Consider the following 27,168-nt stretch of genomic DNA (forward strand, 5'->3'; position numbering starts at 1 on the left):
GCAGCAAGATTTTCACAGCTGGATTTGGGGATCGTCTGCCATTCCTCCTTGCAGATCCTCTCCAGTTCTGTCAGGTTAGATGGTGAAGATTGGTGGACAGCCATTTTAGGTCTCTCCAGAGATGCTCAATTGGGTTAGGTCAGGGCTCTAGCTCAGCCAATCAAGATCAGACAAATTTAAGGGGGTCTGAATACGTACCCACTGTAAATATTGTGCAACCCTAGTATGGTAATGTTATGAAATGACAATATTTGGCTGAGACTGTCTGAAAATCAGGATTTTCTTTTTAAATTTGTAATCTGAGGGTTCAAAAAATCTAAATATTGAGAAAATCACCTTTAAAGTTGTCTAAATGAAGCTCTAAGCATTGCACATCACTAAACAAAGATTGAGAATTATATATTCACAATAAGAAATTGACTAAAAATCTTCTTGGACCAGGATCTATACTCAAAGAATTGGTTAAAGTTTTTAAAAATAATAATTTACTCACTGTTTACTCTTCCTCAAGTGGTTTGAATTCTTTTTTGAGTCGCTTTCTTCTGCTATTTTGAAGAAAACTTCCATAGTAGGAAAACATACCATAGAATCCAGCTTTCTTCAAAATATCTTCTTATGTGTCTGTTACGGGTCCCGGCAGCGGAACTCGTAGGCAGATTAAAAGTGCCTGAATTATTAGGAGAAACAAAATCACATTGAGACTTCAGTGTCTTTCCCCAGGCGCAGCACAGTAGCATCTGTTTATTAACAGTCATATTATATTACATACAGTTTTGCATTATATTATATTATATTATGCAAACATGTCTTCACAAATTCTGTACTGCTAATATATCCTCACAAATCATGCTTCAATTAATCAAACATTCAGTTTTGTTCTCTTTGTTTTTCTCTTTTTGTACCACAATGAATTCTTCAAATACTTCTACACTCTGTACTCTCTTATCATTAACACATATAAGTATTATACCTTCTGTATATTTATCAGTATGATACAGAATACACTTTAAATTCTTTTTCAACCATCTTTTCTTTTTCTTTCTCTGTAAATACCTCTGTTTATAACCATTTACCATAAAACTACTAAACTCACAGAACAATCATGCGTCTGGTATTTGTATCATTTAAATTGTAACAGCTACACTTGACACCAATTCCCAATGTTACTCTCTAGTCTCATAAACTTTATATATTAGCAAATATACAACCAATATATACAAATAAGTCATTTTCTGTTCAATGATCACATACTGAGTAAAATACATATTATTTACTGGGGAGTCAGCTATAACATTTAGTCATTTAGCAGACGCTTTTATCCAAACAAATGAGGACAAGGAAGCAATTTACACAACTATAAGAGCAGCAGTGAACAAGTGCTGTAGACAAGTTTCAGGTGTGTAAAGTCTAAGAAGTAAAGCATTAGTAATGTGTATTTTGAGAGAGAGAGAGTACAGTTAGTGGTATAGCCAGAGAGGCAGTTACAGATTAGGAAGGAAAGTGGAGACTAAATAGTTGAGTTTTTAGTGGTTTCTTGAAGACAGCAAGTGACTCTGCTGTTCTGATGTAGTTAGGGAGTTCATTCCACCAACTGGGCAGATTGAATGTGAGAGTTCGGGAAAGTGATTTCTTCCCTCTTAGGGATGGAACAACGAGGCGACGTTCATTCACAGAACGCAAGTTTCTGGAGGGCACATACATCTGCAGAAGTGAGAGCAGATAAGAAGGAGCAAAGCCAGAGGTCGCTTTGTAAGCAAACATCAGAGCTTTGAATTTGATGCGAGCAGCAACTGGCAGCCAGTGCAAACGGGTGAGTAGCGGAGGGACATGTGCTCTTTTGGGTTCATCAAAGACCACTCGTGCTGCTGCGTTCTGAAGCAGCTGAAGAGGTTTGATAGAATTAGCTGGAAGCCCGGCTAGTAGAGAGTTGCAATAGTCCAGTTTGGAGAGAACAAGAGCTTGAACAATGAGTTGAGCTGTATGTTCAGATAGGAAGGGTCGGACCTTTCTGATGTTGTAGAGTGCGAATCTGCAAGATCGAGCAGTTCTAGAAATGTGGTCAGAGAAGTTTAGTTGGTCATCAATCGTTACTCCAAGGCTTTTTAGCATTTTGAATGCAGTAATGGTTGCCCCATCCATCTGGATTGAGAAGTTATGGTGAAGAGTCGGGTTGGCAGAAACTTTAGGTTAAGCTGAAGATGATGATCTCTTATCATCTTTCATGATCTTTTATCCAGTTATAACAAACATAACTCAAACCAACTGTCATTTTACCAGTACTTTCATCTGAATCACGGTACTCAATAAACAACTGTAATTAAGCTATTCACTTTAAAACACATAGGAAATGCGTACTCACATGTTTTTACAAGAATTATAATAAACATATTGACTTGTTATGAAACATACCTGAATTATCAGGAGAAACAAAATCAGATTGAGACTTCAGTGTCTTTCCCCAGGCGCAGCACAGTAGCATCTGAAGTAAACACAACGAGTATCGCCATGGTAACCCAAAACGCAAGCTTTCTGAACTGCTGAAGTTATTTTGTTTCAAACACAGTCATTAGTAGTGATAATAAATTACTTTTGACAGTATATAAATAATTAAATAAATAAATAAATAAATAAATAAATACATCAACAATGAAACAAACATCAATATTGTGAATACACAATGGTACATCACATGTTCAACAGAAGAAAGACACTCATAAAGGTTTGGAACAAGTAAAGGGTGAGTAAATAAAGTTAAATGACATTTTTGCGAGATCTTTCACTTTATTGTCCTAATGTTTTTAGCATAAAAGAAAAATCCATGTGTGGCATGGTGGCTCAGGGGGTGCACTATGGCCTCACAGCAAGAAGGTCGCTGGTTTGAGTCCTGGCTGGACCAGGTAACATTTCTGTATGGAGTCTGCATGTTCTCCCCGTGTTGGTGTGGGTTTCCTCTGGGTGCTCCAGTTTCCCCACAGTCCAAACACATGCGCTATAGGGGAATTGATCAACTACATTGGCCATAGTGTATGAGGGTGAGTGTGTGTGTGAATAAGTGTGTATAGGTGTTTCCCAGTTCTGGGTTGTGGCTGGAAGGGAATCCGCTGTGTAAAACATATGCTGAATAAGTTGCCGGTTCATTCCTATGTGGCGCGACCCCTAACAAATCAGGGACTAAGCTAAATGAATGAATGAATGAATGAATGTATGAATGAATGAATGAATGAATGAATGAATGAATGAATGAAAAGTCCATCATTTTGACCAATACAGTGTATTTTTGGCTATTTCCATAAACATACCTGTGCAACATGAGACTGCTTTTGTGCTCCAGAGTCACAAATGTCCGTTTCTCTGTCCAGTCGAAGACGGTTCCTCCTGAAGAACAGGGTCCGAGCATCAAGAACCTGGACTTCTGGTCCAAACTCATCACCCTCATCGTCTCCATCATAGAAGAGGACAAGAACTCCTACACACCCTGTCTGAACCAGTGAGTGTCTATTACAGAAGACCCCCTTCAGAAATCAGAGGACTGAGCAATCATATTCAAGTAAAGGTTCCATTGCTTGCCAAAACTTGTAGACTGTCTGGAAACAATGCTTTTGCTACTTGGAGTTTTTGTCTTGTTTTAAATATTGTTGTTTTAAGAAATAATAGATCAAAATTAAGGGAGTTTTTCCCTAAAACCAAAAACAAACAAAAAAAAGATCTGCCAGTGTGGTTAGCAAAATAATGCTATTCCAAAGTGAAAACAGGATTATTTTGCTTACCCCATTAGCAGATTATTGTGCTTGTTTAAGGGAAAAAAGACATCCTAATTTTGACTTTATTATTCCTAAAAACTAGACAGTATTTTGGTTGTTTCTTGATTGAAGGATTTTTCGATATTGAGCTAAAAACAAAACAAAGGTACAAAAAAATATATATTTTTTTCAGTGTAGTGCACGTAGAGTCAAAGTTTCTGTTATAAACATTACTCAAACTATGAGTAAAAAGCTGTTTGTAAATCGCTTTGGATTAAAGTGTCAAATGTAAAATGCAGATAATTAACAAAAAACTGTAAAGAGAAAATGCCACCCGACGAGGTCTTAAATGGCTCGGTTTGGTACGGGTCACCTTTATCAGGCTTGCGTTTCCACTACCAAGGGTACCCTTTTGGTGGGCGTGGTGTATGACAGAAAGTTTCAGTCGACGTCATTCTAGCTCGAGGAAATGTCTACAGTAAAGCTGTATGGGTCGTTCACATATCATATGAGAATCGCTTCTCACAAAACAGATGCTTCATACACATAAATACTTGTGTAGAAATGTTTATTACTAACTTTTCAATGAACATGAGTTGATTATAACTGCAGATCAATGACAGTGTGAAACAGCCTACTGTAACGTCTGAAATTATATTAAATAACTAAATAAATGAACATATATAAACACATACAGCCCCTTACAGCCTCCGATATGTTACCAACTACAGAAGAACTACATATAGCAGACATTTTGCCCGTATTTAATGTGCTCCTTTTTTTCCGGCTTCTCCTTTGTTTCTTTACGCTTCACTCTCGCGTTTGTCAGTGTCTGACAGGATTGGGTTTCAAAAGCACGTCAATAATCAAGCGCAGGTTACTATCATCAGCTCAACAAGTTTGTTATTTCAGATATAATGTTAGATGCGCGGCGAACGCTAGCAAGAAAGCGAAACCGCTCGCGCCTCAGACTGGCTCGTAAAAAACTACGGGGCACAGGGTAAATCTGCTCTTCTTCTTGGATTTGTGGCTGTTCATCAAGATCGACCATGGCTCGTTATTATATGTATTTATAATTCCGCTATAATCTCTCGCTGTGTTTTTCAAACATGGTGGTTTTTTTGTTTTCATTCTGGCTTGTTGCGTAAGCGAATGACGTATCTCTGTAAACCAATAGCGTTCAGCTGCGCGTGTGGCTCCGCCTTTTGGTACCCTTTCTCGTGTTTGGTACCCTTTCGAAAGGGTGCCGAAAAAGTGGTACGGTACGGTACGGTTCGGTTCGGTACGCTTTTTGACAGTGGAAACGGCCATAAAAGCGTACCAAACCAAACCGAACCGTACCGTACCACTCAGTGGAAACGGGCCAAAAGAGAAGATGCCAACCCCCAAGGACTTCAGGGAAAACACAACACTTCAGCAATACAAAAAATTAACTATATTAAAAATATCTTAGGGTGGCACGGTGGCTTAGTGGGTAGCACTGTTGCCTCACAGCAAGAAGGTCGCTGGTTCGAGCCCCGGCTGGGTCAGTTGGCGTTTCTGTGTGGAGTTTGCATGTTCTCCCCGTGTTGGCGTGGGTTTCCTCCGGGTGCTCCGGTTTCCACAGTCCAAACACATGCGCTATAGGGGGATTGATTAACTAAATTGGCCGTAGTGTATGTGTGTACAGTATGTCCTGGTCCTCCAGGTTGGGGGTTGTGCGTTGGGCTAACAACTTACCTCATAAAACTGTTAACGAAACACTAATTAGGTGTGGCTAAATATTAACTTCGATATAAATGGCCCTGGGCGTAAGTAACTAGAGTTCAATCCAATTCAAGTTTATTTGTATAGCGCTTTTCACAATAATTATTGTTCCAAAGCAAAGGTGCACATTATATTGCATTACAGTCAAACTCAGAAATGTTGAGCTTATTAGTTTGAACTATATGGAAGTGACAGAAACTGGATGAGCCTGTCCGACTGTCAGTAAATGGCAAATGAAAACGTCCCTTACCTCAAAACTCTGTGCATTATAAGAAAAAGAAAACACATTGTACAGTCAGAAGTGCTGCATGCAGTCATAACGTTTGAATTGTAGAAACTGCAGTTCATAGACTGGCCACTAGAGGCAACAAAAGGCAGTCATATTTGTAATTTTCGCATTTGTAGTTCTTTACGTTACACCACTGTAAATCAGCTGCTTAAAGTGATGTAGAAGAATGAAAGCTAATGATATTAGTGATATAAATGAGACTGTCTGTGTTTGCAGGTTTCCTCAGGAGTTGAATGTGGGGAAGATCAGTGCAGAGGTGATGTGGAACATGTTTGCTCAGGATATGAGATACGCCATGGAAGGTAAAAACCATAAACCTCTGAATAATGAAACGAAAACAGTTCAGTTGTGTTTTCTCACATTCACATATATATAACTGCGTGTACGTGTATATATATATATATATATGAAGAGTTCAGATGCAAAAGCTGCTTAATGCCACTTCCGCCAAAAATGAGCTAGTAACATTGAGTGAATGCTTTAGGCACGTAGTACACCATCAACAAATAGATTTGCTTCTAATCATCTAAATCCCAGCATCAGCGTCTTCAGAAATAACAGTTTGTTGGCAAAAGCTGCTAAACGCCACTTGCCTTTGACAGCAAAAGCCGCTATATCCCGAGAACCAATCAGAAGGCGCGAATGGAATCACATGTTTTGAATGTAGCAGCGTGCTGATACGCCAGCTTTTATGAGGAGACTGTTTTATTCTGCTTTCGATTTCGATTTTAAAAGATGGAGTTTGATGAACTGGATGAGGCTGTCTGACTGTCACTGAATGGCAAATGAAAACGTCCCTTACCTCAAAACTCTGTGTATTATAAGAAAAAGAAAACACACTGTACCGTCAGAAGTGCTGCATGCACTCATAACGTTTGTTTACACAGCAGCGCTACTTTGAATGAGTCCGATTTACTATACATTAAACGACAACTGCATTTGATGAAAGACAGAGTTCTTATCTCATGTGGATGCTATGAGAATAAACAATAAACCAAGATCTTAAGTATAGTGAGACTGAATAAATGACCCTTTTTGCACTGTAGGCCTACCTTGTGTTTTATTTGCTAATTTAAGCTCTTTTTAAAAGATAAATATAATGTATAAAACTATACATTATTTATATTACTTCATAATACCTATACGTCTGATCAGCTTTTATATTAATGGACAATGCACAGATATTGATGTTTCACAATGTTTTTACACTACATTATTTAAATCTACCAAGCTTAGTTTACAATGTTTACATTGCGCTACTTACATTACATATAAATGCCAAATATCAGAAATGACAACAGATCATTAAGATTTAATTAATGTCAGTTTTATGTTGATGTTTAATGCACTTACCTGACAGATTTCATTCATTCATTTTACTTCCGCTTTTTCCCTGGTTTATCACAGCAGAATGAACCGCCACTTACTTGACAGATTTATATATTTTAAATTTCAGGTGCTTTGTGTATGTGTTTTGTGTTTGGTCAAATAATTTCTAATGGCATCTTCATTTTTAACTCATTACACTGTCTTGTCCCAGTCGGTGGATTTAGAGGTTTTTGCATAAAAAGCACAAGTGGATTTAGCTGATTTTGACCCAAAAGAAAATCTACCTTGTTAAAAACCAAACAATTGTCTAAAGTGACATTTATGAAAAAAATGTATTTTATTTATTTCCTAATAACCTTATTATTACATATAAAATAAAACTTCTGAACCTAATCAGAGGAGCCTGATAGAAAATGCTCATTTACGAGAAAAGAGGTCTGATGGATTTATATATTTTTATTTGAGGTTTGTTTAAAATTGTTTTATTTATTTATTTATTTAATTAAATTATATATATATATATATATATATATATATATATATATATAATGTGTAATGATGTGTATTAAGTTTTAGTTGTCTTAAAGTTTATAATAACAATAATATTTATTTAAGTTGTCTTAAAATGTTTACTTATAAAATGTATTAAATATTTGTTATTTATTTTCTTTTTTCTCTCTTGGCTTAACTTTTCTTTTATGTTTACTTCGATTCTAAATTGAGGTTTGTGTTTCACTATCTTGAGTTTTTAATCGCATTTTTCCAATGACGTTTTTCAATCAAGCAACAGTATAAAACAGCATCAGTAATTAACATCCTGTTGCCTGTACTGAACTTCCTGTCTCTCTCTCTCAGAGCACGAGAAGAACAGACTGTGCAAGAGCGCCGATTACATGAACCTGCACTTCAAGGTGAAGTGGCTCTACAATGAGTACTGCAAGGAGCTGACCTTCTTCAAGGAGCGCGTGCCCGAATATCCGGCGTGAGAAACATTGGCTTTGCTCGTGTTTAGTTTTTAGCATTAAAAATACAGTGATCATCTGCATCACGAAAAGAAAATGAATGAATGAATGAATGAATGAATGTGTATAGATATTTTTCTTGGAACGCAAAATTACCCATTATGCTTTGTGTGTGTGCACAAGGAGAATGCTAAGAACTTCCGATCAGCAACCGATGCGTGTAAACAGTCACATTTGGACAGCTTTTGAAACAGTTTTAATCCATTTTACCTGCATTTATCTTCTTTAAACTGATGTTGTCGATCAGCGCCACCTCCTGGACTGATCATTTTAAAAATCCAGTCTAATAGTACGGAAAACAACTGCTGTGAGGCATTTTCCCCTCATTGTCAGACGGCATCTTCTGCTGTTTAAATGAAGCCTCGTCATCGCTAAAGTCACCTGTCCTGTCGCACTAACACACTGATTTAATAACTGTGACAAAGTGAAAATAAAGTGACATTTTGAAATGACAGAAAACACAAGCCGTGATAAATATAACACACTCAATGAAACATAAAGGACTCGTGATTAGAATGAACAGCAAATCAGCCAGGAGAGTATCAGCAACGGACTTTTATTGGTCATTTTTGTAAATTGCATGACTTACATACCTGTTAAGTTACATGCCAGTAATCTGGTTTGCTCTATAATGCAGTGAAGTATTGCGTGTGTGTGTGTGCATGCATTGAAGAGCCTCTGAGCCAACCGCTGACAGTTCGGGAACACACACACACTGTATTTCTGTCGGCAGACACGTGAACTAGGAGAACGTTTTTCTCTCGCGCTTGAATCACATCTGACAGATTACAACGGCTTTAACACACACCTTTCAAAGTTGTGTATCTCAAAAACACTCCATAATCCACTTAAAACGCTTATGAAACCCATTTTCGGAGTGCAAATTACCGGTTTGTAAACGCTGTAAACAGAAGTTCCTAGCATTCTACCAGAAGACGCTATGGTGTCCTCCATGCAGCAGCCAAGAAAAAGGTCTATAGACATGTGCCAATATTCAATAATATGATATATATATTGTGATAGTGAACATGCTTGGTATTGTCATTATGAGCACTTAACAAACTAAAACAAATAATTATTTATTATTTAAACTTTTTAGAGTGTATTTTAAGATTATGCAGACAGTTTTATCTGTTTTATCTCATTTTAATATGTTTTTTTGGTGTAGTTTTCATATCAAGATGCCCTTTAAGATGTACGTCAGCAGTCCTGTTTGATTGTGAGTCTGTTGTGTTTCTGTCTGGACAGATGGTTCGAGCCCTTCGTGATCCTGTGGCTGGATGAGAATGAAGAAGTTTCCAGAGATTTTCTACATGGAGCACTGGTCAGGGACGCAAAGGACGGGGTAAATACCAGCAGATTTACTAGTGACATGTTTAGGTTATATACAGAAAGCAGAGTTTTAACATCTTTTATATTGAAAATGTAATGAAAATACACAAATCAGGCACTAAAAGTACAGATAATCTAATAAAATGTTACTCTAGTAGAAGTAGAAAGTCTTCTTTGTCAAGTAAAATGTCATAACCATATTGGTGATTCATGGGAACACACATGATAGTGTTACTGGAGACTCTATAAATGGATCATTTGAATCACTGAGATGTTTACTGCAGACTTACTCTGATTTGATCACTTGAATTAGTGAGTTATTTATCTTAGACTCACTCTGAATGAATCATTTGAATCAGTGAGTTGTTTACCATGGACTGAGTCATTCTGAACGGAGTATTTGAATTTGTTAGTTGTTTAATGGGGACTTACTCTGAATGAATCATTTGAATTAGTGATTTTTTCCTGGAGACTCACTTTGAACGGATCACTTGAATCAGTGAGTTGTTTACCATAGATTCACTCTGAATGAATCATGTGAATCGGTAAGTTGTTTATCGGAGACTCACTCTGAATGAATCATTTGAATCAGTTAGTTGTTTCTTATAGACTTTCTCTCAATAGATCATGGGAATCAGTGAGTTGTTTACTGGAGACTTTCTCGGGATAAATCATTTGAATCAGTTGTTTACTGAAGACTCACTCTGAATAAATCACACAGATCAGTGAGTCGTTTACCATAGACTCACTCTCAATAGATCATGTGAATCAGTAAGTTATTACTTGAGACTCATTTTGAATGAATCATTTGAATCTGTGTGTTGTTTACTGGAGACTTTCTCGGGATGAATCATTTGAATCAGTGAGTTGTTCACTGAAGACTCACTCTGAATAAATCACACGGATCAGTGAGTTGTTTACCATAGACTCACTCTCAATAGATCATGTGAATCAGTAAGTTGTTACTTGAGACTCATTTTGAATGAATCATTTGAATCTGTGTTTACTGGAAACCCATTCTTAATGAATTATTTGAATCAGTGATTTGTTTATTTGGAGATTCGCTCTAAATAAATCACATAAGTCATTCATCGAGACTTATTTGGTATGAATCATTTGAATATGTGTTGTTTACCAGAAACTCACTCTGAATGAATCATTTGAATTAATGAGTTGTTTACAGGAGACTCACTCTGAACAGATCATTTGAATCAGTGAGTTGTTTAATGGAGACTCACTCTGAATGGATCTCTTGAATCAGTGAGTTGTTTTCCAAAGATTGACTCTGAATGGATCATTTGAATTAGTGAGCTGTTTACCATAGATTCATTTGATTGGATCATTTGAATCAGTGAGTTGTTTACTGGAGACTCACTCTGAATGCATAATTTGAATCAATGAGCTGTTTATCAGAGACTCACTCTGATTAGATCATTTGAATCAGTGAGTTGCTTATCAGAGACTCACTCTGAACAGATCATGTGAATCAGTGAGTTGTTTACCATAGACTCAGTCTGAAAAGATTATGTGAATCAGTGAGTTGTTTACTGGAGACTCACTCTGATCAGATCATTTGAATCAGGGAGTTGCTTACTGGAGACTCACTCTGATCAGATTATTTGAATCAGGGAGTTGTTTACTAAAGACTCACTCTGATCAGATCATTTGAATCAATGAGTTGTTTACTGGAGACTGAGTCTGATCAGATCATTTGAATCAGTGAGTTATTTACCGGAGACTCACTCCGAACAGATCATGTGAATCAGTGAGTTATTTACTGGAGACTCATTCCGAACAGATCATGTGAATCAGTGAGTTGTTTACCAGAGACTCACTCTGATCAGATCATTTGAATCAGTGAACTGTTTACCGGAGACTCACTCTGAACAGATCAAGTGATTCAGTGAGTTGTTTACTAGACTCAATCTGAACAGATCATGTGATTCAGTGAGTTGTTTACTAGAGACTCACTCTGAACAGATCGTGTGATTCAGTGAGTTGTTTACTAGAGACTCTCTCTGAATGAGTCATTTGAACCGCAGAGTTGTTATTTTGCATGTTTACACTGTTCTTCTGCTGGTTTGCCTGCTCAGTTCCAGGTAACGTCGGAGCATGCGCTCTTCTCCTGCTCGGTGGTGGACGTCTTTTCTCAGCTCAACCAGAGCTTCGAGATCATCAGGAAGCTGGAGTGTCCAGACCCACAGATTGTTGGCAATTACATGAAGAGGTTTGCTAAGGTGAAAAACTTTCATTTATGATCCTCATCACTGGAATAAACCCTTCACACTCTGTTAAAGAAATTCAATAAGTACGAGAAGTTTAATGAAATGTACTGTGATGCTACACTGTAAGAATATAACAGCAGCTGTATATTAGCAGTTTTCTGTGATTCATGTTTTTAGTTTTTCCCCTGTTTATTTTGCTTTTAAATTGCATTATGGGAGTTTTATCTTTCTTTCAGCAACCTTTAACCTTGAAAAGTTATGCATGGATACGCTAACACAAATTAGCATGTTGTTAATATGAATATATTGCTAACGTTGTTAGTGTGGATATATTGTTAGCTTGAATTTACATTTCAAAAGCTTTTGCTCGTATGTATTAGCAGCATTTGCTTACTCTTTCATAGCAGTGAACTGAAAATAACACATTTATTTTTGCATTTTAATTATATTAGTCATAAATGACAAAACATAAAGGTGCAGTGTGTACGTTTGACACCCAGTGGCTGAACTATGTATTACATTCCTGGATCAAAACACACTCAATCGCAGGTTGCCAGATTGAAGAGCGAGTCTGACGATCGAGCCTATGAAGTCGTCTTCTAAATAAAAGCAACGGTGCACAATAGAAGGAACATTTTCCATATTAAAAGGAGTTTCTGTCTTGACCAACACCTGAAATTGATATATTAGAAACGGCTTCTGTTTCTCACAGCTGAACTACAGAAAGCAGACAATGATCAGCTCAGGTACAGCTCATGTGCTTTATTCAGTGTTAAATGATAATGATGTGAGTCTGAATGCCATTCTACATGACATTTATTGCCATACTACTGAAAGCAGCAGCAGATAGTTCACCTCAGATCTGGACAATAAAATAAACTGTCTGAGATTGAACTGTAGAACTGAGACTCAGTGCAAACCAACACATATCAGTGATTCAGCATCTACATTAAATCATGTTAAAGAGGTTTAATATATATTAATAGATTATAAACCTTCCCATTTGGTGAGTGAGTGCATATTCTGTGCTTCTGAATGGCTGTATTTACATGTGTTTCATCTGGTGCAAACAGCCAAATTTCTCATCACTGCAAATCTGGTCACGTAGCTTGCTGTTAGGACAATGCAACCTGCTTACCTAATGTTTACGCTCCTAATATTTATATTATTTGCTAATTAATAACCTCATGAGGAACTCTGAATCTGCGTCTCATTTCGGAGTCTGCTACTGTCCACTAGAGGTCGCATTTCGGTCACAGACGCATGCTTTGAGAGCCTTCCTGACTGAATGAATGAAATACGCCGTTTCCCATGAAGGTAACCCGCGGTGCTGAAATATAATTGGCTATCTGGCATTGGTTGGGTTAAATAACCAAAACAAAGACAGCCATTCCAGCATGTAACACACATGCTCAAAGCAGAATATCTGACTTCAGCATTGTTTCTCAGATAAACAAGAATGTTCACTGAGCATGTTTCTGAATATCTGCAAACATATGATGGTGTTTTAATGCTTTAGAAGAGTCCAAAACTTACACACAGCACCTTCAATATGTGAGCATATTTAGTAATTAAGCAGCAATGTAATCAATCCAGTGTTATGAATGTAGAACTTAAAAAATAATTCATAAAATCTCAAAACAGTCAGCATTAAAAGTTTGATTTCTGAGATTTATGTCGTATAATCCCTTCGTTCTTTCTTTCAGACCATCGGAAATGTTCTTCTGTCTTACGCCGACATCATTACCAAGGATTTTCCCACTCACTGCAAGAAGGAGAAAGTGGTGTGTCACAATCCTGCACTCACACACACGACATCACATCATTATATAGGTGTGTTTCTGCTGAGAGGGGCTGCTAGTGAGGTATTGGACACTGTGTAATGATTAGCTAAATGTAACTACTCTCAGAGGAAGAATCCACACACACACACACACATACATACACACTCACACACACTTGTGTCCATATGGCTGTATATGAACATACATACACACACACACACACACACACACACACACGCACACACACACACACACACACACTTGTGTCCATATGGCTGTATATGAACATACATACACACGCACACACACACACACACACATACACACACACACACACACACGCACACACACATACACACACACACACACACACACACACACACACACACACTTGTGTCCATATGGCTGTATATGAACATAAGCACACGCACACACACACACACACAATCACACTTGTGTCCATATGGCTGTATATTAACATACGCGCACATACGCGCACACACACACAAATACACACTCACACACACTTGTGTCCATATGGCTAGATATGAACATACGCACACACACACTCACATACACACACACACATATGTGTGTGTGTGTGTGTGTGTGTGCGTGTGTGTGCGTGTGTGTGCGTGTGTGTGTGTGTGTGTGTGTGTGTGTGTGTGTGTGTGTGTGTGTGTGTGTGTGTGCGTATGTACGTGTATACAGTATACGTGTATATGTGTGTGTGTATGTGTATATATATGTGTATGTGCACGTTCCTGTGCATGTGTGTTGTGTGTGTGTATGCATGTTTATGTGCAGGTGTGCCTGACTGTGTGTGTGTGTGTGTGTGTGTGTGTGTGTGTGTATGCTTTGTTTGTGTGCGTGTGTGTGTGTGTGTGTGTGTGTGGGTGTGTGTGTGTGTGTGTGTTTGCATGTGTACAAATGCGGATTAGTGATTTTGTGTGTGCGTGCGTATGCTTTTTGTGTGTGTGTGTGTGTGTGCTTGTTTGTGCGTGTGTATGTGTGTGCACTCGTGTGTGTGTGCGTGTGTATGCTTTGTTTGTGTGTGTGTGCGCGCTTGTTTGTGTGTGTGTATGTGTGTGCACTCGTGTGTGTGTGTGTGTGTGTGTGCGTGTGTGTGTGTGTGTGTGTGTGTGTGTGTGTGTGTGCACGCTTGTTTGTGTGTTTGTGTGTGTGCACCCGTGTGTGTGTGTGTGTGGTTGAGTGTAATTGACCGTCCTCTTCTCTGTTGTTTTCAGCCCTGCATCATCATCAATAATATCCAGCAGCTGCGAGTTCAGCTGGAGAAGATGTTTGAGGCCATGGGAGGGAAAGACGTGAGTTCATCAATGCATTTACTCTTTAACTGACTTACAGAAACACTGCGTGTGTCAGAAATGAGTGATTCTTCTACTGCAGGACTGTTGAATCCTTGATTCTCATTGGCTGCTGGGCATTTTTTGGTTTCAGCCAAACAAAGTAATAGGCTTGGACAATATACATATTTTTTTGAAACTGACAAAATTAATAAAGTATGATGGCCGGATCGTTGGGCTCTGTGCAGTACTGCCAAAAGTTCCAGGAGTAAAAATGTTATTATTTACCCCACCTGAGGGGCAAGCTGTAACCGACAGAGGGTTAGTTGTAATATGCTTAAAGGGCCACGAAACCGTCCTGTTTCAGCAGGGTGTTTTCACACCTCTACTTTGAAAAAAATCAGGAAAGTGGGTGTGTCCAGCTCTGTTTAAGTGGGAGTGTCAGAGGAGGGAAAAATTTGCATAAAAATGGGAGTTTCGGTTTGGGCACACACTGATTTTCACAGAGGCACAAACACACAGACGCAGGGGAGAAAGACAGTGACTGTGTTTACATGGATATCAGTGATCAATTTATTTGACAAATTATTAAACTGTGGACTTTAACTGCAGTTTGGCACTTTCACTTTCATTCAGGAACATTTCATGCATGCTCGCCATGACAAACCAGATATTTAATTTGAGGAACTGCTGGAAGAGTGTAGTTTTAATGGAATGTTTGATACCGCACGCCGTATTGAAGAAAAAAGCCTCCGCATTTCTCTGTAACTTCGATGCACTCGATGGGAAGTGTCAGAAAGCCGTGTGTGTAGAGACTATCCTGCCACATAATGCAGTGAAAATCCTCCACGACGGTAATAGTTGGATAGCGATGTTTACATGTTTACACTCAGAGAGCAGCATTTACAGAGGATCTTTCAGTCTATAATATTGTAGTGATGTTAACTTGCTGTAAACTGAGTAACTCAATCATTCTGACTAAGGTCTGTCTTTAAACACTGAAAGAGTACTGCTGACCATACGAACTAACTTTACCATCTGAATAAATAAACAAAGAGCACCGATCACTCACTTAACAAATCTGTAGACACAGGACAATCAACACCAACTGGAGCCGCGGCTTTATTAAAAGGAGACAAGCGGCAGATCAGGATTTCACCATTTCCAGGTGAGAAAAGCTCTCGGGTGAAAAAAGTTTCTTACAAACGTATTTCTGCCACACGTCGCATGCACTGTAATCCACACGTGAGTCCAGCTGAGCTCTCATAACAGGAAATTAAAACAAAACCTTCGTCGCAGCACATTAATAAACACAACACTGAAGACCTGTGTCTTCAAACAATTCTTCTTCTCCCACTTATTTTGGCAACACAACGTGGCGTCTCTCTGCCGTCTGAACACTGTAACAGCTAAAAACAGTCTTCGAAGCTATCATGCATATTAATGAAGTTGCAGCTCATACACAATAGAGCGCGCTGATTGGTTTGAACCAAGTCTTTCTCATGAATGAATGCAGCACACTCAGAGACGTCATGATGCACTCGCAGGAACAGACATCCAGTCTACACACTGGAATACACGCAAGAATTCAATCCCCGTGACGCAGCTTCAAAAATTAGTTTCAAACCAGAAGAACGAATTTGCTCAAAATAACGCAAAAACAACCAATTTTCACTTCATAGTGAAATAAATGTGTCCTAACAGTGTTTATAGCAGCGTGGGACACATATATGACTGTCAACAGCTCAAAACATGTGCTCTGGTGTTTTGTTACCCTTTAAAAAGGCAGATTTCACACAATTAATTTAAATTCAGTTTACATTAAATAGTATATTTCCTAATAGTACTTACCTCAGTTTAATTTTTATTCTACATAGCACAGCATGTTTATTTATTTATTTATCTATCGGATAAACACATGTAGATTTATTTGCATGATTATCCATTATTATACACTGCATTTATTTGCATTATTAGCAATAAAATTATTTATTTCTATTAAAAAATATTTTCATTTAAAAAAACATTTTTTATTTAAAAAGTTCTCAACATTACACTTAAAATTCAGCAATTATTATGTTAGTTTAATTAATGTTCGTAACACCCTGTTACAACTAACTCCGCTGTGTCATGTTTACCTCAAAACTGGCTCGCAGTCACTGTGTTTCTTATGTAGGATTGGGTTTTAAACCACAGCGGTTCGAACTGTAGTTTGCCGAATGACTAAATTATTATCAGTATTGATGGTAAAAAAAACTGTACATTTCTAGTCAAACCATTCTTCTGCAATCTCATACCAAAAACAGAAATAAGGGCAGGATTAATAGCTATAAATGTGGGAGAGCGCTGATATTATGGGATTGTGTTGTATTGCAATATGGAGCAATTAGGTGTTAATGTTAAATCAAAAGTAATTCACAAATACTTGAAAATGAAATGATTTAATGACTAATTCTCTATGGTTACAACTGAATTAAGTACAAAATAACTATAAAATGATCAAATATGGAATGATAAAGCATATGATATAAATTGTACCATGCTTAAATGTAAAATTAAAGTTACCAAAGGTAGAAGAAGAGACACAGGGGGAGGGAGAGAGAGACATAGAGAGCAGGCCCAGAAGTTAGCCTGATTGCAGTAGAATCAGAGAAGACTCCAAAGGAGGAGAGGAGCAGAGCAGGAAAGCAGACCAGGAAAAGAGCAGCCAGGAAAAGAGCCAGAGCAGCGTTTTACCCAAGCGGCAACCTCCCGCTCTCCCTCGGGAAGCCAATACGGAAGTAACTGAAACTGCAATTCATCAAAATTCCGCTAGTCCTGGCTCCATAATGGAGCACATTTCAATTGAGCCCACTGTTAGAATGGCCAACTTTACAGCAGAAAAAAAGGTGTTTACAGCCTGGTACAAAGAACGATTTTGGTTCATATAGCTATTATTACCCTCCATGACAACTGTGAGGGAGGTGAATTTTTTTATAACTCATCCATTTCCTTTATATTAGGTTATATTAAGTCTGCATAATTAAGGGCGTGGCCACTTGAGTGACAGCTAGGTCTCGCTGGTCGCCGTCACTTCACCTCAGCTGAATCCGGCAGATTAGCCACTGATCTCGGCATATTCATCGTATTTTTGTGTTGTTTTATGTGGCTTTACACAGTCAGCTGCCTTTTGGACTTATTTCTTACAATTATCAGATGATATGGGATGCTGTGTGCACTTAATTGTGCTCACAAACCATTAATGTGGCCTCCGTTTCTCATGTTAGTAAAGTTATATACTTATACACCATCTCTATAAATGTATTTGTTTTATTTAAGATCATTTATCATTAATATTTTTCTTTAGAGCCGTAAAGCACTCCAGAATCTGACAGATTGATTAGCTGTAGGCTCTAGATCAGTCATCTGAAGTGTTATCATACAGTGTTCTGCTGGAGTTCATCAATAGTCTTGCATTTACTAACACACACTATATTTGAAGTGTTTGGATGTATTTCACGTTTTCCTCCTGTAGAAAAACGTCATAAGAACAATGTTTAGTGGCTCAATGTATTACTACAGTGTTTTTAAAAGTCTAAACACTTTATTGATATAGTGTACAGCCAAGCACATGTGATCAGAACACAAACGAGTCGCAGGTAATAAAGTATCAAGCGTTTCTCCCAAAGTAAAGTCTGTCTGCCAGCTCTAAGCAGAGTGCCAGCAGGTGTCTGTAGCTCTGCTCACTCTCCGCCTCTTTGACCTTGTTTGGTATCCCGCCGTGGGTGCGATGACGCGCGAACAAAATGGCGACAGTTGGCCGCGCCTACTTGTAGCTTCTTTTGCAGTGTTCAGAAACCTATGGGTGACCTCACGGATACTCCGTCCATATCTTTTACAGTCTATGGTTTTACCACCTATTTTGTATCTTTCTTGACTATGTGACTAAAGCCCAAATTCAAACTGACAAAAGACATTCAAACTGATCAATCAGCATGTGACCACATCGTAAAACCCCCAAAGTCCACACACCAGGCCCTCATCTTATCAGTATCTGCCTTTGGAGTCAGTATGGACCTTCTTTGGTGAAAGACATGTTTTTCCATATAAACAAATGCATATGATCATTTTCATTCCTACACTTACATCTTTCAAAATGGTTCCATCGTTTAGCCCAGAAGACAGTAATCACAACAATATAAGATTTTACACACATGCTTTCACAGATTTATTTAAAATAAAAAAAATATCATCTATAATAAAAATACTTTAATGCTGCAGAAATGGTTTCTCCTGTGTGTCTCGTCCAAATTTCGCCAAACTTTTACAATAATTGGCAGGAAGACGTCTGCTCGGAGGCATGCCATGGTTAATTAACCCTGAGCAAATACCTTAAAACTCTGTGTTACATTTTACCCCGTGTTACTTTGTGCCCCGCGCTCCCCTACCAATCAAAAGTGGACAGAGCAGAGATCAACATCCCATAATACAAACCCAAATACACCCAAAACATGGACAAATATGGAAACTGTTCATTAATAGATATGTTAAAGTATTTGTTCGTCCATAAATCTCTCATATTTCCCATCATTCATTGAGTCATTAATTCTGGCCGGCAGTAAAACATCCCACGCTTCCCTCTTCAGCTCAATATCTGACTCATTTCTGCTTCTCTTCCTGCTCAGCATCAAACACACGCTGTTCAGCTCCAATCGGACGCGTTTTACAGCACACATCATCATTCTCACACTGCATTAGCATTGGTGTCATGCATCTTTGATGACTGCAATCATAAACGCTCCCTGACAAACAATCCCAACCATGAATATTCATGAGCTGATGCATATTTGATGTGGATTATGAATGTTGGCTGGATTTAATAGTCTGCAGGATTCCCAGCAAGCTCCCATTACTCACTGAGTATTCGGCTAATTTACAGCAATCTCAGCGCATGCTAAACATGCTGGATTACATGAGGGGGCGGAGTCATAGTGCTTAACAGATCCCATTGGCTGGAAATAAATGATGTCATCAGTTATAAAAGTAATCGAATGCTTTCATTATAGATCTGTGCTTTCTTAAAGTGACAGCTCTTATTTATGTAATCAAAGAACATATTAGAATGTACGATATTCATTTGCTTCTCCTCACTAAATAATAATAATAATCACTTTAATCAATATTTAAATTATACAGTGAAGAAAAGGTTCATGAGGATTGATTACTTGATTTAATTTCTGTATATTAGGCCATTCATTGTATCAATTAATTAATAATACCATCAGTTTTATAATAATAATACCATATTTCTGTTTCAACTTTGTTTATTTCCAATTAAGCTGCTCTGAATGAATGTTATGAATGTTAGCCGGCTTTAATAGTGTGCAGGATTTCCAGCAAACTTCCATTACTCACTGAATATTCATTACGTTTATCTCAGCGTTTGCTCAGTCTGCTAATGATGTTTGCTGAATTTTAAGAGGGGGCGGAGTCTTAGTGATGCACAGATACCATTGGCTGGAAACGAGCTGGTGTGATGTCAACAGAGTAAATGACATTTAAAGTCAAGACCATTGTGACCAAGATGACATTCAAATCAAAGGTTGTTTCAGCTTCACAGAAATAAATAGGAAAGTAAAAGCACTGATGTTTCTGTGCTGATGTGTTAATACTGATGTGTAAATAATTTAGCAATTATTAAGTAACTTTATTTAACACTCATTCTAGATAAAAATAAAATGCAATTCACACTTTAATTCTCACAGTGCTTATGCTAAATTTCATAACCCCATGCAGAATATGTGAAAATGGCAATAGTTTGAACATAATAAGGAATGTCATACAGAATGCATGCATGTTCTTTTTTATTCAGTCCTGTCCTAAGATGTTTTACAAAAAATATGTTAAATACAGTCCACAAGTCTTTCAGGTAACCTGTTTTGACCTGGAAGAAAAAATAATCTGAGTTTTAATTAAGGAACATTTTATTTTATTTTATTTTATTTTATTTTATTTTATTTTATTTTATTTTATTTTATTTTATTTTATTTATTTATTTATTTTATTTTATTTTATTTTATTTTATTTTATTTTATTTTATTTTATTTTATTTTATTTTATTTTGTATTTCATTTTATTTAATTTTTTGTTTATTTAGTATTTTATTTTTTTATTTTAGTTTGCATTTTATTTAGTATTTTATTTTATATTACTTTGTATTTTATTTTATATTTTATTTTAGTTTATTTTATTTTGTATTTTATTTTATTTTATTTTATTTTATAATTTTTTTATTTCATTTTATTTAGTTTAGTTTTATTTTATTTTATTACATTTGATTTGTATTTTATTTCATTTTATTTTACTTGTATTTTATTTCATTTTATATTTTAGTTAATTTTATTTAATTTTGTATCTTATTTTATATTATTTTGTATTTAATTTTATTAAATTTTTTATTTATTTTGTATTTTATTTTAGTTTAGTTTGTATTTTATTTTGTATTTTATTTAATTTTATTTTGTATTTTATTTAATTTTATTTTGTATTTTATTTTATTTTGTATTTTATTTTATTTTATTTTATTAAATTACATTTTCTATTTCATTTTATTTAGTTTAGTTTTATTTTATTTTATTTTATTACATTTGATTTGTATTTTATTTCATTTTATTTTATTTGTATTTTATTTTATTTTATTAAAATTGTATTTTATTTTATTGAATTAGATTTATATTTTATTTAAGTTAATTTTATTTGTACTTCATTTAGTATTTTATTTAATTTAATTGTATTATTTTTTTTCATTTTAATTTGTTTTATTAAATGAATCCAGACAGATAATGATGTTGTTTTGTGTGTTTTTGCAGTTAAACGCGGAGGCCAGTGACTTCATGAAGGATCTGCAGGTCAAACTGAACAATGTGATGGACGATCTCAGCAGGGTCTTTGCCGTCAGGTCAGCCGAGATTATTATGGGGTGGAAATTTAAGGAAATACAACACACATTTGTTTTCTTCGCAGAGATTTTTTATTTAGTGCCCATATGTTCAGGCCCACAGATTTCTTTAGCCCATCATTAAGTTGAAGTCAGAATTATTAAATTCCATTTGATCACTTTTTTCTTTTTTAAATATTTCTCAAATGATGTTTAACAGAGCAAGGACATTTTCACAGTATGTCTGATAATATCTTTTCTTCTGGAGAAAGACTTATTTGTTTAATTTCGGCTAGAAAAAAAGCATTTAAAAAAAAAAAAAAAATATATATATATATATATATATATATATATATATATATATATATATATATTAATGTCAAAATTATTAGCCCCTTTAAGCTAGATTATTTTTCAATAGTCTACAGAACAAACCATCATTATACAATAACTTGCTTAATTACCCTAACTTGCCTAGTTACCCTAATTAACCTAGTTAAGCCTTTAAATGTCACTTTAAGCTGAATATTAGTGTCTTGAAGAATATCTAGTCTAATATTATTTACTGTCATCATGACAAAGAGAAAATAAATCAGTTATTAGAGATGAGTTATTAAAACTATTATGATTAGAAATGTGTTGAACAAATCTTCTCTCCGTTAAACAGAAATTGGGAAAAAAATTAACAGGGGGATAATAATTCAGGAGGTTTTTTAATTCTGATTTCAACTGTATTTTACCATATTTACATATGGTAAATAAGGGAAAAACTGCATCTATCTAGTCCATATAGATATGTTATACATAAACAGATTAGATACAGAAACTTAGACAAATTCATAAATCAAGAAGCATTATCTAGACAAGCAAAAGTATTGTCTTGTTAGCAAATAATATCATAATAACTTAAAATTAAGTGAGTTTTTCCTGAAAATAAGCTAAATGACTGTATTTCAAGTGAAAACAGGATTATTTTGCTTCTTTATTTAAAGGGCACCTATGGTAAAAAATCTACTTTTCAAGCTGTTTGGACAGACATATGTGCATGTATGGTGTATAGACCGTCATATTGGGCTGATATAAGCACACCCAGTGCTTTATTTTCAATTTAACAACATAAAAACGGTGGACCAATTGGAGCGGTTTTCAGATCGACCGCAACCTGACGTAGGAGTGCGGTCCCCCCGCCCACCAATATTGATTGACAGCTGCACACATTAACATGTCCCAGTAGTCACGTGTATAATCATACCAACAAAAGAGGACGAGCGCAAAGCAACCGTGAATAAAAGGTGTGTTCAGTTCACTAGGATCATCAATCATCATCAAACATGATCAAGAGTGAGTTTTACAAGTTTAACATGTTTTAAAACAGAGCATGTGTGTAATGAATTACAGCGATTCACTTCAGCTTTACTTCATCAGCACAGCCGCGTGTCAGAACAACTATGAAAGAAGACGCTTCAATCCCAGTTTGTGGATGTTAAATCAGGTTTATTTGTACATTAACATAACAGATCTCCATACAGCAGTGGAGATTAACCTGTATCCTGACACATATGCGTGCAAAAAGAGTGCAAAGCTAAACGGGCGCTCTGTCTGTCTGTCTGTCTGTCTGTCTGTCTGTCTGTCTGTGTGCGTGTGTGTGTGTGTGTGTGTGTGTGTGTGTGTGTGTGTGTGTGTGTGTCTGCTGCGGTGTGTGTGTGCGCGTGAACTTTGTGTGACTCATCGATGCAACTGCACAATAAATACTCATTGGTAAAGTTCTTACTGTAGTATTTCTCTCAAACGCTACGTGAGATCTGCTTCCTTTAAGTCTGTCTGTTATCTGACGCAGCCGAGGGAGGAGATTAAGGCACGCAGAAACGGTGGGCAGGGAAGACTAGCCTTAAAGAAGCAGTACACCAAAACCGCCACCCAGTGAAAATATGTATAAATAGGAATTTAATAAAAGGTATAACAAAAAATCTGATGGTGTTTTGAGCTGAAAGTTTACAGACACATTCTGGAGATGCAAAACACTTTTATTAAATCTGAAAAAAGGGCTAACCTAGGTGCCCTTTAAGAATTTGTAGGTATTTAGACTAGAAACGAGACAAAAATTCTTATTTAGAGCAAGAAAAGCATTTTCTTTTCTATTTATTAACTCATGTAAATGTGTGTAATGTTCAGTTTTTAGATTTAATTCAATTCATCTTTATTTCTCTAGCGCTTTTACAATGCCCCCTCAGAAAGAATTTGTGCCCCCAGTTTCACAAAGGATTGTTCACTCAAAACTGAAAATTCTTTCTGTCATTAATTACTAACACTGTCATTCCAACCTTCAGAACACACATTTAGCAATGTGTTTATTTATTATATAGCAATTAAATTAAGAAAATTGTGAAATTAAAGCAATAGCCTGGAGATCTGGTCCCCGCGTCAGGTCACGGTGCATGTATATAGCCTTTAAAACCTGCATGCAGCGGCGGAGGGGCTCTCTAAACTCACACAGGAGAAACCTGGACTAGTGAATGACATGAGTGGATGTTTTGGCCACTAATTCTTTAAATAAAACTCTCTTGAGCTCTAAAAGGGAAAAAACGCAGAATAAATTTGCCATTAAATTAATTTGAGCAGAGACGCATCTGCCAGTCATTTTCACATTGGTTTTTCAGTTAGGGGATATGTAGCCTAATAAAAGTGTTTAGTTCACTGCACAGTCCCACAGTAGTCTACACTATAATTAATATTATAATTTATTATATTCATTATTATTAATATTATTAAATTAAGCTAAAATTGACTGAAACGCAGAACACTTTAGAATGTTGGCTTTCATTTTGACATGGCTAGAGCGCACTTTAACTGTTGTGTAAAGAAACTTCCCATCATGCAGCAGCAGTCTCAAGTTAGGACACTTAAAATGGCTTTTGAGTTTAAAGATGATCAGCCTGCCGAGTCAAGTTTACAGTGTTAGAAATGAAATAAGTATATAGTGCGTGGTGGATTTGCCGCGGATCCACTTCTCACATGCGCTGCAGGATGAATGATAATCTTTAAAAATATGTGATTTAGGTGATACTGCTATTTGCTCATGCAAAATTAAACACCAGAAAATATACTGGAGGCCTATTTTAACAGCTGAAATACAGTTAGCAAGTCGATTTTGTTTTGACTAGTAGCTCATGGCCCGAAATTTTTTTTAAAAAATGTAACGTTATTAAAATAGGCTAAATTAATGAGTAAAACGACAAGTAGGCCTAATAGCCTAATGGTTTATGATGGCGTTTTTACAAATGTCAACCGAACAATATCACAGAAAAATAAACACTTATGCCTAACATAAATTTTCATTTTACCTTTTAAAATGATGAAAGAAAGTTATTTAGCCTATTGAGTTTATTATTACCCCTGCCGAAATTGAACAGATTTTCATGGTAATAACTGTGAGTTGCTTTTTTTTAGGTGTATTTTTTTAGGTATCTTTCTGGCTACACTAATGCCTTAAAATGTAACTAAGTAACACATTTAGCTACTATTTTTTTAAATGACATTAATAAAATAAAATTTAAAGCACTCGTCTGGTGCTGAAGCCATGATCTGTCTGCGTTAATAAACTGTACCGTTGCATAACCTTCATTGATAAAGTCAGTAATAGCGAAACTGTGCATATTATTATTACTATAAAAAGGATATTACTGCCTTAAGTCAGTAACATAGGCAGTAATCCAAAGTAATAATAAATAAGTGAATAAATAGCCTAAATGAAATCAGTCACCAGGTCTGGTGCCCACCTATAGGATTAAAATGCCTCCTCAGTTATGACATCCTGGCGCCGGGCCTGTTACATTGTAACCCCGTGTCCTAACAACACGTGACAACGCAGTGATAAGCAGTTTGGCTGTTTGCACCAGAATCAGCATTTATGCTTGATCGTTAGGCTTCTGTTGGTCCTTAATCTGGCAACCTGCTCCTTTGTTTGTTTTGATCCATAATTCAATACCTAGTTCACCCACTGGGTGTCAAATTTACATACTGCACCTTTAAGCTTTCTATGGAAGGTGGTAGTTAACATCAACACTGATCTCAGATGTGATATGATTTCAAGAGAATTACAGTGGTGTGAGGAAGTGTTTGGCCTCTTACTAATTTCTTATTGTTTTGAATGTCAAAATAAAAAGATTGTATGTTTACATTCCAATGATTATGAATTAAGCAAGTGTCTCTTTTCCTCCTCAGTTTCCAGCCACACATCGAGGAGAGCGTCCGGCAGATGGGAGATATTCTGAGTCAAGTTAAAGGAGCAAACGTTCCTGCTAATGGAAACGGCAGCTTGGCTCAGGACGCAGACAACGTTTTGCAGCCCATCATGGACTTCCTGGACAGCAAGTGAGCCTGAAATCTCATGACTAGACCCACACGGAATCTGCACACGCAGAAATTTGCAGATTTCCTCAGATTTTTGGCCCATCACTGAGTCTATTCATTTACTTGCATTCTGTAACTATTAGAATTACCATACTGCTCATTCTGACCGTTCTCATATAAGACGTCATATTGTCACGTCATATTTACATTCAAAACTTCTATTGAGATATTAAAATTAAGCTCTGAATGTCTGTCATCATATTTGATGACACCATTACCCCTAAAAATATTATCTTTTTTAGTAATACAGCCTATAAATATGTAGTTAAGAGACTAGAACACGCAAAGCTCTGGGCCTCGCTTTCAGTTCCACTTTCGTAATCAGGAGCTGATTTCCCTGCACAGAATATGCTGTTTTGAAAGATATATCTGAAGTAAATTTGTGTTTTTGCTATCAGAGAGTTATGTTTATGTTAGCAGGAAGTTGCTAGGCAAAAATGCGTGTATATTTAAAGTGACAGCGAAAAGTAGCAGTCATGCATGCAGTCATGTTGACCAATATGGTAATTAAAGGTAGAAATGCTCAGTTCTTTACTGTTTTGTAATTTAAAAAATAACAATGTTAGAAACACACAGATATTCAGGAAACGTCAGGGTGTTATAGATATGCTAGTTTCATTTTAAAGAGTTATTAAATTACAGGAATTAAAAACTCTCTGACTGCCTCTGTAGTGCTAGTGTTAAAGCCACATCTATCTACTGGAACCTTGCAGATGAGTGATTGATCCGCTGACGCATCAGCTGACTGACGATGTTTTTAAATGCTCCCTTGAAAGCTTGAAAGGCTGTCAGTGATGTCATCAGCACACAAGCAGCCAATAGTGTTCAGCTTTTCCTGACGACTCCTCCCTCAACATTTCATTGGCTGAGGTTTGGTAGCTGGACTGAGCTGTTGGGGAACGAGTTGTTGTCAGATCTTGTGGTGTGTGACCCTCCTCTTGTGGATCATTTACGTAGTGTAGCGTAGTGTGAACACCACAGACGATTAAAAGACACAAAATCAAGTCATGTAGTGAGCACAGCACGGCGATCTGCCGATGTTTAAAATCCTGTAGTGTGAACTAGGCTTTA

General features: G+C 36.6%; 1 protein-coding gene across 1 annotated transcript in view; it reads left to right on the forward strand.

The window, feature by feature from the left end:
* The window catches only part of LOC130238868 (protein unc-13 homolog A-like), a 69,745-nt gene that overhangs the window by 24,950 nt on the left and 17,627 nt on the right, over nucleotides 1–27,168 (forward strand). Inside the window, exons 13-21 of the mRNA XM_056469989.1 lie at nucleotides 3,360–3,487; nucleotides 5,992–6,077; nucleotides 7,960–8,086; nucleotides 9,375–9,471; nucleotides 11,552–11,695; nucleotides 13,390–13,467; nucleotides 14,715–14,792; nucleotides 21,620–21,708; nucleotides 25,909–26,058. Of these exons, the coding sequence (XP_056325964.1) occupies nucleotides 3,360–3,487; nucleotides 5,992–6,077; nucleotides 7,960–8,086; nucleotides 9,375–9,471; nucleotides 11,552–11,695; nucleotides 13,390–13,467; nucleotides 14,715–14,792; nucleotides 21,620–21,708; nucleotides 25,909–26,058 (977 nt within the window). The remainder of the gene's footprint in view (nucleotides 1–3,359; nucleotides 3,488–5,991; nucleotides 6,078–7,959; nucleotides 8,087–9,374; nucleotides 9,472–11,551; nucleotides 11,696–13,389; nucleotides 13,468–14,714; nucleotides 14,793–21,619; nucleotides 21,709–25,908; nucleotides 26,059–27,168) is intronic.

The sequence above is a fragment of the Danio aesculapii genome, chromosome 2, assembly GCF_903798145.1.
Source record: "Danio aesculapii chromosome 2, fDanAes4.1, whole genome shotgun sequence".
Taxonomy (NCBI): Eukaryota; Metazoa; Chordata; class Actinopteri; order Cypriniformes; family Danionidae; genus Danio; species Danio aesculapii.